The 14,684-nt window shown below is 28.7% G+C and overlaps 2 protein-coding genes across 2 annotated transcripts in view; one reads left to right on the top strand and one right to left on the bottom strand.

Moving 5' to 3' along the window:
- Nucleotides 1-14,684, top strand: part of LOC149892434 (uncharacterized) — a 335,617-nt gene that overhangs the window by 218,998 nt on the left and 101,935 nt on the right. The window lies entirely within an intron of this gene.
- Nucleotides 3,653-14,602, bottom strand: LOC145183264 (CCR4-NOT transcription complex subunit 6-like). Its single transcript, XM_080058601.2, has 6 exons — nucleotides 14,026-14,602; nucleotides 10,639-10,695; nucleotides 10,364-10,521; nucleotides 10,090-10,244; nucleotides 4,542-4,828; nucleotides 3,653-4,348 (listed from the first exon to the last, which is right to left on the bottom strand). The coding sequence occupies exons 1-6, from the start codon at nucleotides 14,483-14,485 to the stop codon at nucleotides 3,918-3,920; spliced, it is 1,548 nt and encodes a 515-aa protein (XP_079914727.2). The 5' UTR covers nucleotides 14,486-14,602; the 3' UTR covers nucleotides 3,653-3,917.

Genomic DNA, 14,684 nt, shown 5'->3' with positions numbered 1-14,684 from the left:
AAAGAATATTAGTACGTTTCATCATGTTTCATCAATAGTTTGGTGATAAAGTAATTTAGTTTTTTAGTCTAAAAGTGAAATGAAAAGGGAAACATTTACTGAAAATCCTTGTCGAATTTGTTAAAACTTATTAAAAAATTCTTAATGATAAATTAAGCTAAAAAGAATTGTACAGATGTTTATTTTTAAAAGTGATAAAAATAAGTTTAAAAAATATTGTAGAAACTATGAAAAATTATTTAGTTATAAAAAAAAGTTGGTTAGAAAAAGATATTATTAATCATGATAATCTGTCTGGCGGATCAGTTAAGGAATGAGGGAAATCTTTGTTAAGATTGTTCTAATTGATGAGGGGGGGGGGGGGGGGGATTTTGTGAACATTGTTCTGATCATGACCACACTGGAATATTGTTTTGAGGCCCCGTAAAAATAATAAAGCACAACGTCAAAAGGTGGTTAAGTAAGGTTTTATATTTTTTTAAAAAAAAAGTCTTTTCGTAAATATAATCAAGAAAAGCATAGCCTCTCAAACTTTGCTTGATTATATTTACTCAGCGCGTATAAAAGTACATAAAATCAGTTTTTCTTAAGTTTTCCTTGCCTTTTCCTCATCAAAAATTATTTTATTTTAAATGTTTTGAATGAATACTGTTTTATTTTCCGCATGAAAACCGGTAGTTAGTTGTTCCGTAATATTTGGGTGGTCTTTTCTTTTGTGTAGTAAGATTACTTCTTAACACCTCGAAGCTCGCACACGGTTGCGTTAAGTTGCTCTCACGCACAACAGCGATAAAACTGAATTTTGATTTTGGTTGTTTTACTTATAACATACTAATCCTAAATAATACTGCTGTTTACTGTTTCAGATTTTTTATGATGTTTCATTAATATGTTGTATTTGTTCATTAATAATGACTTTTTATATGAACTGTACCATGCTGCGATTGTGTAAAAATCAAACCGGTATTCTCTGCCAGGTTTGTGGTTTATTTGCAATACCATCACAACAAAGGAATATTACAAATGCACACCAAAAATATTTTGAATCCAAGTGTGAAGACCTTTTTCAAGAAAAACCATTTGGTAAGTTCAAAGTACAAATTTGCTTAGTTTGCAAAACTGTAAAAATTGAAATCAGCTATGGTCTTTTTTTAGAGAGAAGTTTGGTTTCAAAATGTTTATTCTATACGAGTCAACCAAAATGACAGCTTTCCAATTTTTAGCATTTTACAACACAAAAAAAAGTTCTTCGTAGCAAAACATGTTCTTAAATAGTTATTTACTTAAAGTTAATACTTAAATAGTTTCATCAAGAGAAAATCAAAGTAACTCAAACTACGTTTGCTTGTTCTTGAAAATTATTTTCAAATTAATAAAACTCCAAGATATTTTCTTCATTTCACAGATGTTTCCTGTTGTAGCTGATGACAGATGTTTGTAGCATCTTACCATAGTCTAGGTGGGTTATTGATTGGTTGAACCTCTTGTCAGTGAGTATAAAACTTTGGAGGGTCTCTGTGGCTTAATCTTTATATTTACCCAGAGATTCTTTGTGGTTTTTGTTGAAGTCGTTGATGTGGTAGAAATCGGCATGAACTTTAGGAGTGACTATTGTGTTAGAGAGAGCAAGGAAGGAGCTTTTGAACTGATTAATTTCAGACATAGTTATCATTCGGCACTCATTGCCTGCAAATTGACCCCCATGATATGGCTGGTACTTGTATTGAGAGATTTTAGCCAGCTTTCCGATTTTGGCTGTGTTAGCCGCAAAGATTTGAAGAGATAGTTCACAGCTCCCAAGAGAAGATGGAGCTCGAGAAAAGGATGAAGTTGACAATTTTACAATCAATGAGGGCCAGAATCTTTTTGATTTTGATGGAGCTTTTAGGCACCTTTTCAGCATGCAGCAAAGAATTAGCGCTTTACCCCTGTGTCATTAGATGTTTGTTGAGTCAGTTTAGTCGAAGTATTTGAATAAAAACTTTATTATAATCATATACTTTAATGTTGCTTGGCAATTTATTTTTTAGATGCTATAAAACAAATAGAACTTTAAGAGAACTTAAGCAAACAAAAAAACTAGGTGGTATGCAATACTGTTATAATAACACAAGCTATTGTTATATCATTTTTAATTCATCTAATCTATTAGATGAATTAAAATCGAATAAACAAACAAAATTACAATCACAAAGTAAAGAAAAAAAAAATACAGATGGTCATTTTATATCATTTTTCAAAACAATTAAAACAAAAAATTAACAAAACATTTAATTAATAAAAAACAGTGGCGTAGGTAGGATGGGGGCGGCTAAACTATTTTTAGGGTGACAGATTTATAAAACTTTTTCACATCCTTAACTGAGTACCATAACACATTACTTAACATTTTGTTTTAAAAAACATCAACTGATTAATGAAGTGGTGATACATACAGTATGCTAAGAGTTAAGTTTATGTGATACAGCAAATTAGGTACAATGGTCAGATATTTTAGTTGAAAAACCACCATGAAAAAACCAATATGAATGATATTCTTACGAATGGTTCTTTATAATAAAAATAGAAATAAGGATGTTAGGATGATTACCCGACTAAATCAACTTTTAGTCGGTTCGTAGGAAACCAATTGTCGATAAAATCGGCTATTCGATTTTTCAAAGTCGACTAATTTCGACTTTTAGTCTAAGTCGATAACAACACTATGATTAATACAACTTGTCATTAAAAACAGTTTTGTATACTGTATAATGCAGGAAAAAAAAAAAATTTAATGGTATTATTTCGGTTGTTGCATATGGAATAAACTTTTTGAAATGAAATTTTTCTCTCGGATGACTATAACCGATTTCAATTTTTACTTTTTTCCAATTAGGAGGACCTGTACTTTGAACCCACAAAGGGTTTTCTCAAGAAGGCTTTGACACTTGGATTCAAAATATTTTGGGTGTAAATGACCTATGTAAAGTATTTCTGTTGTGCTTTGGATAGTCATTTCGCAATCAGGATCAAAGACTTAGAGACAGTATTAACAACTGTTGGAAATGTCCTGATTTCAAAAAAAGTACAATCAGAAGACCTCTTTGTGGTATTTTTAATGGAAAGTATTTATGCTAGATTAAATTGAATGTTACACTTATAAATGATTATCTTTGTTAAACATTTAGTAGTACTATTATATTGTATATATACTTTTAAGAGTACAATTATTCACAGAGTATGAGAGGTAATGTATTCCTCATCACAACCTCATATTGCTGAATGAGAAATTTAGGAAAACTTTATTTGAAAATTTCAGGAATCAGCAAGAAAAACGGACTTTGATGAAGTCAACTTTTTATCCATGATGAAGAAAAAAACGTGACCCTCCCATCACCCTCCCATCTCCTTCTTAAATTGGCCCCTTGTACTGTGTTTAATATAAAAATTCAAGATCTACCGTTACAAGAAAACTAATAAAAATAAAAAATAGCAATTCAGTTATTATCATGCGTTTTCTTGCAATCATGTGGATGGAAATTTTAAGTTACTTAAAATGGTGGACATAAATATTTTTAAAAATCTGAAAAAAGTTGAGCGTGTAGAAGTTCGGTTTTTAGTAAAAAAAAACTTAACGTAAAAGTAGAGGAGACAAAAAAAGATGAAGCAGAAATAAAAGTAAATGTTTTATAAATAAAAGATAAACCAAAAACGTATGTGTATATAACCAATAAATAGGAATGTTTCGTCATTTTATTGTTTGTTTTATTAGCAAAAAAGAAATCCTTCTTTTTACGAGAGATAAAATAGATAAAAATTAACGTACAAAATTGACTTGGTATTTTGAAGTCAAAACAAAACAAAAATTTATAACGGAGACATACATTATAAATGAATCTAAAATATTTGCACAGCTAATCTAATAGGTAAAATAAAAGCTACGTTGACTCTAGGTTGAAATCAAACTCCACCACCAGACATATGTGATCAGATGGAAAATGAGGATGAGGAAATCCGATGACTTTGTTTTTCTTTAAATACTCACTGTCAATAAGACCGAGTTCACCAAGAAGGTTGAGGTCGCTGGTATAAAAAATATAATCTAGAACTCCGGTAAAATCATATGTAAAGTTAGTAAACGGCAAAGGATTTTTTTTGCCAACACGATTCAAGTTAAAAGGGTGAGTTATTATCTCTAATCCTTTTTTATCTTTATCAGCGTAACGCGAAAGAAAACCACCGTACTTTAGTTTCTGGAAATCGGGGTGACTCACAGGTATTCGACTGTGCTCTAAGAATTCTATTGCACCGGAATCGATCATCGAATTCATATCAGCGCAAATTATAAATGGCACTTTTTCAATTTTATCTGAAAATAAAAAAACTTGTAGTTTTATTTGTAGTAGTATTAATTTTTAGTGTTTGTTGTTGCTATGAAGTCTTAATGTTCTAGTTGTCAATGTAAATTCATCATTGTATTATCAAGCCGTCATTGTAGTTATTAAGTCATTATTGTAGCTATAATTAAAATACTTATATAGTAAAATAATTAAAAAATTTACATTCCGTCGTAATCTCATCCATAAAATTCTTTAGCTCTCTCATCAACATTAACGTTTGAATTACTTTGACATCTCGATATTCTGGATCCCAGTGAATATGAGCATTAGTAACAATAATCTTTGGCTTGATATTATTCAACTCAGGAACTGGTTTAATCATTTCTAAAAGAGCCATTATGCAAATGTTATCTCGTTGCATGACTCGATTAACCATGTCATCAGCTCCTTCAGCATGAGCAGCAGCTAGTTGATTAAATTCAACCAAATGCTCTTTGATTAAAGAAAACCTAAAATTTAAATACAACACTAAAAATACATATGGTTTTTATATATCAAAATTAAACGACCAAATTATAACAATTTAAGAAATATAAGACAAATAAATCTGATATACAGTTTGTTTCCTAGAACCTTTCTGATTACTTAATCTAAAAAACCTTTTTGGTTACTTAACCTTAAAGGATATTTTTCTGTTATGATTCTGATTTCCCAAAATACTGCTTTGTGTGCAACTATCCAAGAAGACAAGACAACATCTTTTAAAACAAGACTTTAAAATTTTGAAATTTTAAATAATATTAAGTTTTTAACTATTTTTTAAAATGTTAACAAAAACTTTAATGAATACTTTAATATATATTCTTATTCTCATTTAACATATATTATTCTTATTCTTATTTAATATATATTATTCTTATTCTTATTTAATATATATTATTCTTAGGCATTATATCCACTTATCTTTATCTTATTGTTCCAAAAGATTTTTACTTTTATAATAGAAATAATGAAAATCTTAACTTAAACTCTGTATCAAAATAAACCCTCCTAATAAAAAATGATACAAATATCAAAATATTCAATATATTCAATACTTAAGCTCGTTGAAAAAGGGCTAAATTGCAGCAGCTTAAGGGTAGAATTCTTATGAAAAATTATCATAATTTTTCTTATAATAAAAACTTGGTTGTTGTGAAACTCCAAATTTGGTAAACAAATTATTCATGTGAAAGATCTTATCAGCTTTGATTTCAAATTTTGTTCCTATTGAATTTGAAATGCAAATTCAACAGGAACAAAACCACTTTTTTTAAAGTACACAAACAAGTTGTACTGGAGTTTCCAATGATTCAGGGTGCATGAACGAGAAGTACTTGGTCACCTACATACATTTTCTTTATCATGTAAAGCCTATAAAAGAAAATCTTGTTTTTAACCAATCAAAGCTTGTGCTTCTTGACAACCAAGTAAAGTTAGGTAACTAATAGTCTTAAGCGCAAAGACTATGTCTTAGTTTTGCTTTCCTTTCCTCCTTATTGCTCACACAAACTACAGCTGCTTGACAGATGCGTGTTTGAATGTGTAGCAAATGCTTAAGATTCATAGATAACTTGTATAAGTTAACCAGGTAGTTTTTGGGATTCAGGTGAATTCCATTCAGGTAAAGTCCAATTTTATTAAGAAAACTTTAACACTGAAATTTACCTGAATAAATATACCTGAGTAAATTTTCCTGTTAACTGCAAAAGTAAACAATGTTAGTGCAATTAAGTTTTTTGAAACTTAAAATGGAAGATATTTTATGTCACAGAAAAACAACTTTTTCAGACAGATTTTTTAAGAAGATTTTCCCACTGATCTTTCAACCTGAAGAACAATTGCTTTTTTAAGTATAACAATGGAAATTCCTTATTTTCTGTGATATTCATTACTTCACAAAGCAAACAGCAAGTGTTTTTGAATTGGTGTAATAAATGATTATTTCAGGCAAGTAATTTTTTTTTCAACATGGGAATTTCACCACAACAACATCAGCATATTACAGACACATCCTTCTGGGAGTTATCTAGCCAAAAAAACCCAAAAATCAAAGAAGCAGGAATGTGAGACACTTTACTAAGAGTTTATTATGACAGGAGCTGAGAACCTGAACTTCAAAGATGTCTATGGTACCCTTTGGCACAATATGCAGAAAGCAATTTTAAAAAGTATTGAAGTTTTGAAAAGTGGTGCTTCACATGATAAAGAAGTCACTACCCTTGAAAATACAATAATGGATGCTTTTGGATGTAACACAGCTCTTGTCTCATCTGTGAAGGTGCCAGACATGTTGATTAGCTTTAATAAGCCAAGATCTGAGCAGTCCACTTCATCCTGTGCAGAAGCACCATCTAGTTCAACATATATGTTATCAGCATCTTTGGCATCTCATTATCCAGAAAACAGAAAAAATCTTGTTTGGTAATTGTCAAAATTAAAATAGTTATTGTTAAAAAGTAGGACACAGTTTCTTTATTTTTTATTATGATATGAGTGCTACTATATTTTTAAATTAGGTCAAGCTATTATGTTTAAAAAAAACATTTTTTTTGTATGTTTTCTTTAAATTTTGAGGTGGCATTTCCCATTCTCATTGACAAGTGATTTTTGTCAATACGAATGACAATTCATTGGATCTAAGTGTCTTGCTTTTCTATAAACAAACAGGTACATTTTATAAGCATCTGTATTCAGTCCTTTTGAGAGAAAAACTCAACAAAACTGAATGCTGATGCTTACAAAATGTACCTGTTTTTTTTTTGCCTTGTGTATACAACTAGATTAGTAAAACAAACAAGTCCTGCCTTTTTCACTTTAAAATATTTATGATTGGATTGTTTATTTTAAGACAAGGAGCTTGATAATTTAAGTTAGCCACTTAGCAAGGAAAAAAGATTCATTAATTATACTTAAACTTTCTGAAGCTGACTACAATTGGTTACTGGTATTTGTTAAGCACCTGCACTTTATATTAGAATATTAGAAGTACCCTGGGTAAGATTTTTTTTGCAAAATATAATTATCAATTATTTTTCCAGAAGAAACAGTTCAGCCTGATCAAACTGAGACTAATGACGAAAAATCAAACTACCATGGACCAAGCTACCTCATCTAAAAGTAATGCAACTAAACTCAAATCAACCAGCCATTGTTTCAAGATAGAGATTTAAAGGATCTGAAGCTATTGAAGATACACTTGGAGGTTCAACTTCTTGGCCTTCAACTTCCAGATGAACGAAATAAACCTAAAGCAGCAGATAAGATAAAGGTCTAGTAACTCACAAAAGATCTGCTTTAGGCAAAGATTAATTTTTACAAAGGTGAAAATTTTGTCAAAAATGTTTTTTGTTTTTAATGGGTTCAAGATTTAAAATTCACAAAGATCACAGCTTCAAAGGAATATCATCAGATATTATGGAAATATTATCGGATATTATTATTATGATCGGATATTATGGAAATATTATCGGATATTATTATTATCATCGGATATTATGGAAATATAATCGGATATTATTATTATCATCGGATATTATGGAACATTATATTATATTAAAAGAATATTATTTAGATATTTAAAATAACCAAACACATTAGAATTAAATGGGCGAGCCATTGAAACTACTATTTTTTATCTACTCAGATTGTTGTGTAACCAAAACTGCAATAAACAATTAGTTTTGCCTTTGTCATGTCTCAAAAGTTGTTGGAGACAAGATTCAAATGCTATGTATTGACCAGCTTCACAGCTTTGTAATCAATGGTACTGTAGTATAGTGGTCCCAACATAAAAATGATGCATCTTAGCCAAAAATAGTCCTAAAAAGGTTAAAGAGTTAAGATTTGAAAAATCCACTAGGCTGACAATTTTTTACATCTCAATTTTTAAAATATAAAAAAAACTGTTCAGTCAAAAACATAAATTTAATGTTTAAATATATTGAAATCTATAAAAAATATATTTATGGGTAACTCGAATTTGTTGATTATAAATTGGCTGCTACGACTACCACAGAGAAGGGTCAATTAGGGTTTGAATTGTCATTGCTGGATGACTGAATCACTGAAACTTGATCTTCTCTTTCAGAAAAATATGAAAATTTTAAATGGTTGTTATTCTCTTGAAGATATTTTATATCCATGTTTTTATTTTGACAAGTGAAATCTTGGTACTTTAACCTTCTGCTTGTTGCTCAAACATTTTATTATTTCTTTTGGAACAACATTTTGCGTTTTGTTTTGAAAATTAAAAATAACTTTTTCCCTGTTTATCTAGGAAGTTCAGGAGTACCTAGTTATTAATAAGAGTTGAGCTTTTGTAGCCAGCCAGCTATGTCTGTTTTACAAAATAAGGACTTCTCTGAATAACTATCAGGATCATTACCAATTTCTTCCAAATTGTTTTTACTTCCCCATGACTAATCTTTAGAGTGCAAAAATGCATGTCAGAAAAATTTTGCAAAAAATTTTACAATGCAAAAATTTTTTACAAATGTTAAATACCCAGGTAAAATTTAAATTTAAAATTCCTTCTCAGCTAAACTTTTCCAGGTACCTGAAAATACTTTGGTAGCAAAACAGTTTTACAGCAGTTTTACCCGAAAACAGTTTTACAACAGTTTTACCCGAAAACATCAATTACTTGGAAAAAAAACAAAAAGGTAATTGCTTTTATAGAACTGAATATTAGATTCTAGTTAAATCAATAATCCTAGTGAATATATCAACTTTGAGGATGGACGTAAATCCATCAGCTTTAACTGTAATTCCAAGAGTTTTTAGACTTAAATCATATTGCATTTCTCCCCTTAAGGTGACAGACCCCTTTCAAACACAAGACCGAAAAAAAAAAGAAGGTCAGCTAAAAGTTCAAAGAGGAAGCATACAAAGCATTTAAACACCTTACTGTAGTAAAATAGCAACATGGCTGAAGAAGCATGCCTTTCCAAAAAAAAAAGGAAAGCTTTCAAATACTGCTTCAAACTTAGTTACATCTAATGAATTATAAAAAAGAAACGGGTATCTAACAAAGTTAAAGAGCTAATAAAGAAGAACTTAAGAAAAATCTGACTGCTTTTGCTTGGTAGGTTTTATCAGCATAAAACCTACCAAGCAAAAGCAGTCAGATTTGCTCTATCAGCATAATTTGATGCAAAAATGTCATCAGATTTTTGCTGATATTTTTGCATCAAATTATGCCGATAGTGCAAATAGTGAGATATGAGTGCAATCCAGAGCATTATGCTTTTAAGCATTGCGCTCTTGTTTAATTGTTTCCTTATGTTCTTACAAGTAAATTTTTTTACTGCCTCTAATAAATAAACAGTAAATAAATTTTCTGTTTCATTACAACTATTGTAGATTTACTAAGAATAAAATGCCAGCAAACAAGGAAATAATAGTACCTTTACTAATTATCTATGATATTAACCTGCATAAAAAAATACTGCTAAGATGATACAACTCTCAGGCTGCTCTTATTGAATAAGAAATAAGAAACATAGCTAGTGTTACTGAAAACAAAAAAACAACAAAATACAATTTCAATTCTGCAATGTTTACAAAAAGCAGGTGTTTAAAAATACAAGCAAAAAAATTAATAGTGAATGTTTTTAACAAATCAGCTGAGAAAACTGACAAAGTAAAGCCCAATTTTCAAAATAACTACTTGCAATAGAATTTGAAAACTCTATTTTAAAATAAATTGTTAAAGTCAAATGAAGTTTACTTGGTATTTTGCCAGAAGACAGCACAGCCATCCACATATCTTCTTTCTTCTTCTGGCATAGTTTTTGCTCTGGATTTGGGGTTAAATATTCCATCATAGCCATTCTTTTTAAGTTCTGGTAAAAAGAAACTCCAATACTGCTCTGTTTCAACTTCCTGACAAAATAAATAATATTTTAATATTCTTTTTTTTTTTTCTTTTTTTTTTTTTTTTTTTTTTTTTCTGAGTTGCAGATCATCAAACAAGTTCACTAATATTGGCTTTCATAACTTACTTGCAAGCTTAAAATGTCAGCATTAAACTGCAAAATCTCTTTTAAGATTGCACTTTTTCTATATTCCCAGTTCAAAGCCCACTGTGGGCAATATCCATAGAGTTGACGATTGGTGTATTTATCACTCAGGACATTATATGACATCACAATAAAGCTACCTGTAAGCCAAAAAGTCTTTTAGAACAACCCTAGTGAGATCTGTAAGAATCTTAAGTTTATTTCTATGCTTAAAAAATAAGATTACAAAAAAAAAATTTTAAACAAAAATGAAATACTTTCAGTAGATGCTTGTGCAAGAGACATCCATTGTCTTGCTGGTGGTCTTGGACACACTAAACAAGAATTGCAAAAGATTTATAAAACTTAATGAAAATTTACCATTTTCATACAAGTTCTCCTAATACACGTCAGCACATGACACTGCTGACCTAAAAACTAATGTTCTGTTTGGACTGCTGACCATCTAACAAGATGTTGAAAATGCTTCTGAAAAAGATTTGCAACAAAATTTTAATACAGCTCAACTCTTTCTTGAACATGTTTTTGTAATTATCTGATATATCTAGTTAACAATTGGTTACTATATAAACATTAACTTATATTCATTTACTTGAATTTTTAATTTGTTGTTTAACAACAGGTTTTACAAAAATAATTTGGGTTCGAAAAAATATTGATTTCATTGAAGAAAAAATATTGATTTCATCAGAGGAAAAACATTGATTTCATCAAAGAAAAATTATTATTGATTTCATCAAAGAGCAAGCATAATATTAGAGGCACATCTTGTATTATCATTAATGGTTCTTTCATTTGTTATGTCAAATCATCAAAAAGTAGACTAATGGGGGAAAAGGAGACAAGTTTGCCTTTTTTAAATAAACATTAAAAATGTTTTAAACAATTATTATTAAATTAGGAAACGCAGTTAGTATTATCCTATCATAGTAATTATATTTTAAAATAAATTTTGGTTGTGTGTGAATTGCAAAAAACTTTATTTTTAAGGTTTTTGTTTGTTTTGATTTTCAGACATTCAGAGTATTTTGTTAAAAAATTTTTTTTTCATTTTCAGGCATGAACATAGTGTTTCATGCTATGTTCATCCCTGAAAATTAAGATTTTTAAAATACAACTACTATGATAGTGTAATGCCATATCTATTTTTATTTACATATCTACTTTTATAAATAAATGTAAAAAAAAAATTTAGCTTAAAAGTCTTTGATTTTAAAACTTTTTCCCTTTTGAATGCATAAATGTATTTTCTAATCATTAGAAATACAAATAATAAAGATAACAACACTTCTCTCATTCATTTACAATTTATCATGTTGTAATCCAATATTACTTTATCATGCTGCATAATTACTTTATTATGCTGTAATGCATAATTAATATTATAATCTAAAACATGCATTAATATGTATACTACCATCAAAAGTCCCTGGAAACTAGGTATTTTAAGAATATATAGATAAAATTTTATTATAACTATTAAATAAGTTATGTACAAAGTAAAAACACAAACAATTACTTTATTCAAAATATTTCAAATATCTAAAAACATTTTGAAATAAAATATTAAACTTTCTTTGTCTGAAAAATTGTTTTCAAATCTTTTTTATGATTATCAGAATTTTCTTAAGAAGATTTTGTAGTTAAGCTGGGTCTAATTTATTCACAACACAGTCCAAAGGTGTTCCGTAAATGAAAAGTAACATTATCTCCACAATAGTTTTTCATTTTGGTTCAATCAAGAGATTGAATAGACCAAATCATGCTCCCAAATTCTTACTTAAACCCCTCCATGTTTAAATGTTAGAATTACACAATTGAGAATCATCTTCTTAACAGCTGAAATCCATCATGTAGGTAAAATCCATCATGTAGGTGAAATTCTTTTACTGCCAAAACTTGAAACTTAGATTTCTCTATCTATAAAACCCTTTTAAATGTGCCAATACCTATATTTCTGGGCTGCAGTAGTTCTCTGAAGTAGTTCATTTTTGTTTTTTGATAGGAACATCAGATTATACACTACAAACCTGACATATAGACTACTGAGTAAAGCATTTCCTTGTAACTCTGTAGTAAATTCAATCTGTAATATGTTTTAGACCACAAAAAATTTGATTTATTTATTTTACAAAAAAACTTTAAAATAATCCATCAGAGTAATAAGAATTAATAACTTTTGGAGGTATTTTTCTTGATAAAAATACAAATAAGCTTTACCACTTTAAATTAGATTGTCTTTTAAACTTTATAATTTATGAGCAAGGCACACAGATACTTAAATAATAAGTAGATAATCACAAAAAAGTTTTGTAATCACTATAATTGCATTTACAACACGTAGATTAATAAAACATTTAGATACATATTAAACAAATAGATATAAAATAGAAAAATAGAAAACAAATAGATATATAGTGTAGATTCTCACAGCAAGTTTTAATAATTGCTCTTAAAACAAAAACCATACTTTCTATGCTGTAACTATACTATCACCATCACCATAATGATAACTTAATCATTAAACAAATTTTGTTCTATCTTATTAAATAAAAAATTTATTTTTTTCAATTTTATTGTGCTACTAATGGTGTCCAAAAACCTTCACAGTGCCATGTAATGTTTTTTAAAGTATCATAAAAGTTACCAAATATAACATATATGTGAAATTCATTTTTGCTTAATAGATAAACTTATTCGCTTCTTTTTTTAATTTGAATTTTAGTAAGTGATTTTAAAAGATAAACAAAATAATAAAATAAAAAATTATAAACTGTTTTTAAATAGAATTCTGTTGGATTCTATTTAAAAACAGTTTATAATTTTTTATAAAAATCAACTTTTTATAATAATGATTTCATCAATCAACATTAGTCAAAACAAATTAACACAAAAGCTAGTTATCAATAACTATTTCATTACTTTGTTTTGATTTTTCTAAAAAAAGTTCTGTGCAACATACATACAGGTCAATCAACTGGTCAATTATCTATGCAAAAGAACTCCGTGACTCCATCAGGAGACATAATGATTAATTAAAATGAATGTTTGGAGTTCTAACAAAATGGGGCTTATGTCCACAAATCTTGTACATTCTAAGCATTAACAGAAGAATATGAAACCTATTTTATTCCCCTGGTCAGATTTAAATCCAATCTAGCCTGTTTGAGCTTAGATGAACTATGAAATATTTAAATTCTGCATAACTTTAACGAAAAAAATCTTAAATAAAAACTGGAAACAAAATAAGAGGGCCCTTAAATCAATTTTTCAACAATCTAGTAAAATCAACCCAAAAAAGATACCATTTCCTTAAAAAGCATAAAGATGCTTTTTTTTAAACTTAAATACTGTTGTTTGTTATTTTGGTTTTTAATTACTGCATTTACATTGGTCTAATATAGTTTTGTATAGTTTTATTTTGATATTTTCTATACAAAAAAAATTAAGAACAAATATATTCTTTGCAAAAAACTAGTCACTTCATTGTTTCTTATTTTACAATGATTTGAATAAATTATAAACAAGGAAGTCTTAATGCAGCTATTTCTTTTAAAAACACTATGTGCATATCTGTAATGAGCATGCTTTTTTCAAAATATCATATGTATCATATACAACACTCAAATCATATAATTAACTACCTGTAAGATTATCAAGCATTAGCATTAACAACTTATCAAGAGGCAAACTCATTATTTCTGCTGGTAAAGGATTTCCTTGTAACCCAAGAGCTTTGAGGCGATACAGTCGACCAATTTCATTAGGTAAAACACGAAGACTGTTATATGACAAATTTAAATCAGTAAGCTCAATCATATCTCCTATTTCATTTGGCAGGCTTCTCAACTTATTTTTTGAGAGATCTAACTTAGTCAAGTTTTTAAGCTTTGATATTTCACCAGGAATGCGAGTAATTCCATTATCTCTAAGATAAAGGCCAGTCAGATGAGAAAGAGTCCAAAGCATAGGACTTAAATTTCTGGTGTTACCAACTATTTCTATTTCCGTCCAATAAGTTTGTGGAGGTGGTTTTTCATCAGGAATTTCTTCAGACTTATGTCCATTTAACATGAAAACACCATTGTCAGATTCCTTACTCATGGTGACCTATAGCTACCTGAAGGTCCTTTTAAAATGGTTTATTATGGAAGAGCGATGCGAATTTTTGACCATCTCGGTTCATTAATAGTAAAGTTTCCCGTATTTGTCGGTGAATTTAATTAAAAAACTTTTACTTGAAACTAGATTTTGGTCACACTGAATAAAATTTAAAATAATCAAATTTAAATAAATTTTAACT

Source organism: Hydra viridissima, unplaced genomic scaffold, assembly GCF_058129835.1.
Source record: "Hydra viridissima isolate aposymbiotic clone 2 unplaced genomic scaffold, HvirCarnegie_v1 scaffold_2, whole genome shotgun sequence".
NCBI lineage: Eukaryota > Metazoa > Cnidaria > Hydrozoa > Anthoathecata > Hydridae > Hydra > Hydra viridissima.
The sequence above is the reverse complement of the archived record's forward strand: the minus strand, read 5'-3'. Positions and strand labels throughout refer to the sequence as shown.

Bases quoted from the DNA above. Each gene is read 5' to 3' on its own strand.
- LOC145183264 (XM_080058601.2), bottom strand. From the start codon at position 14,485: ATGAGTAAGGAATCTGACAATGGTGTTTTCATGTTAAATGGACATAAG. The intron at 10,696-14,025 runs GTAGTTAATTAT...ATTCTTGTTTAG, and splicing joins AATGCTTGATAATCTTACAG to TGTGTCCAAGACCACCAGCA. The intron at 10,522-10,638 runs GTATTTCATTTT...TTTGGCTTACAG, and splicing joins TGCACAAGCATCTACTGAAA to GTAGCTTTATTGTGATGTCA.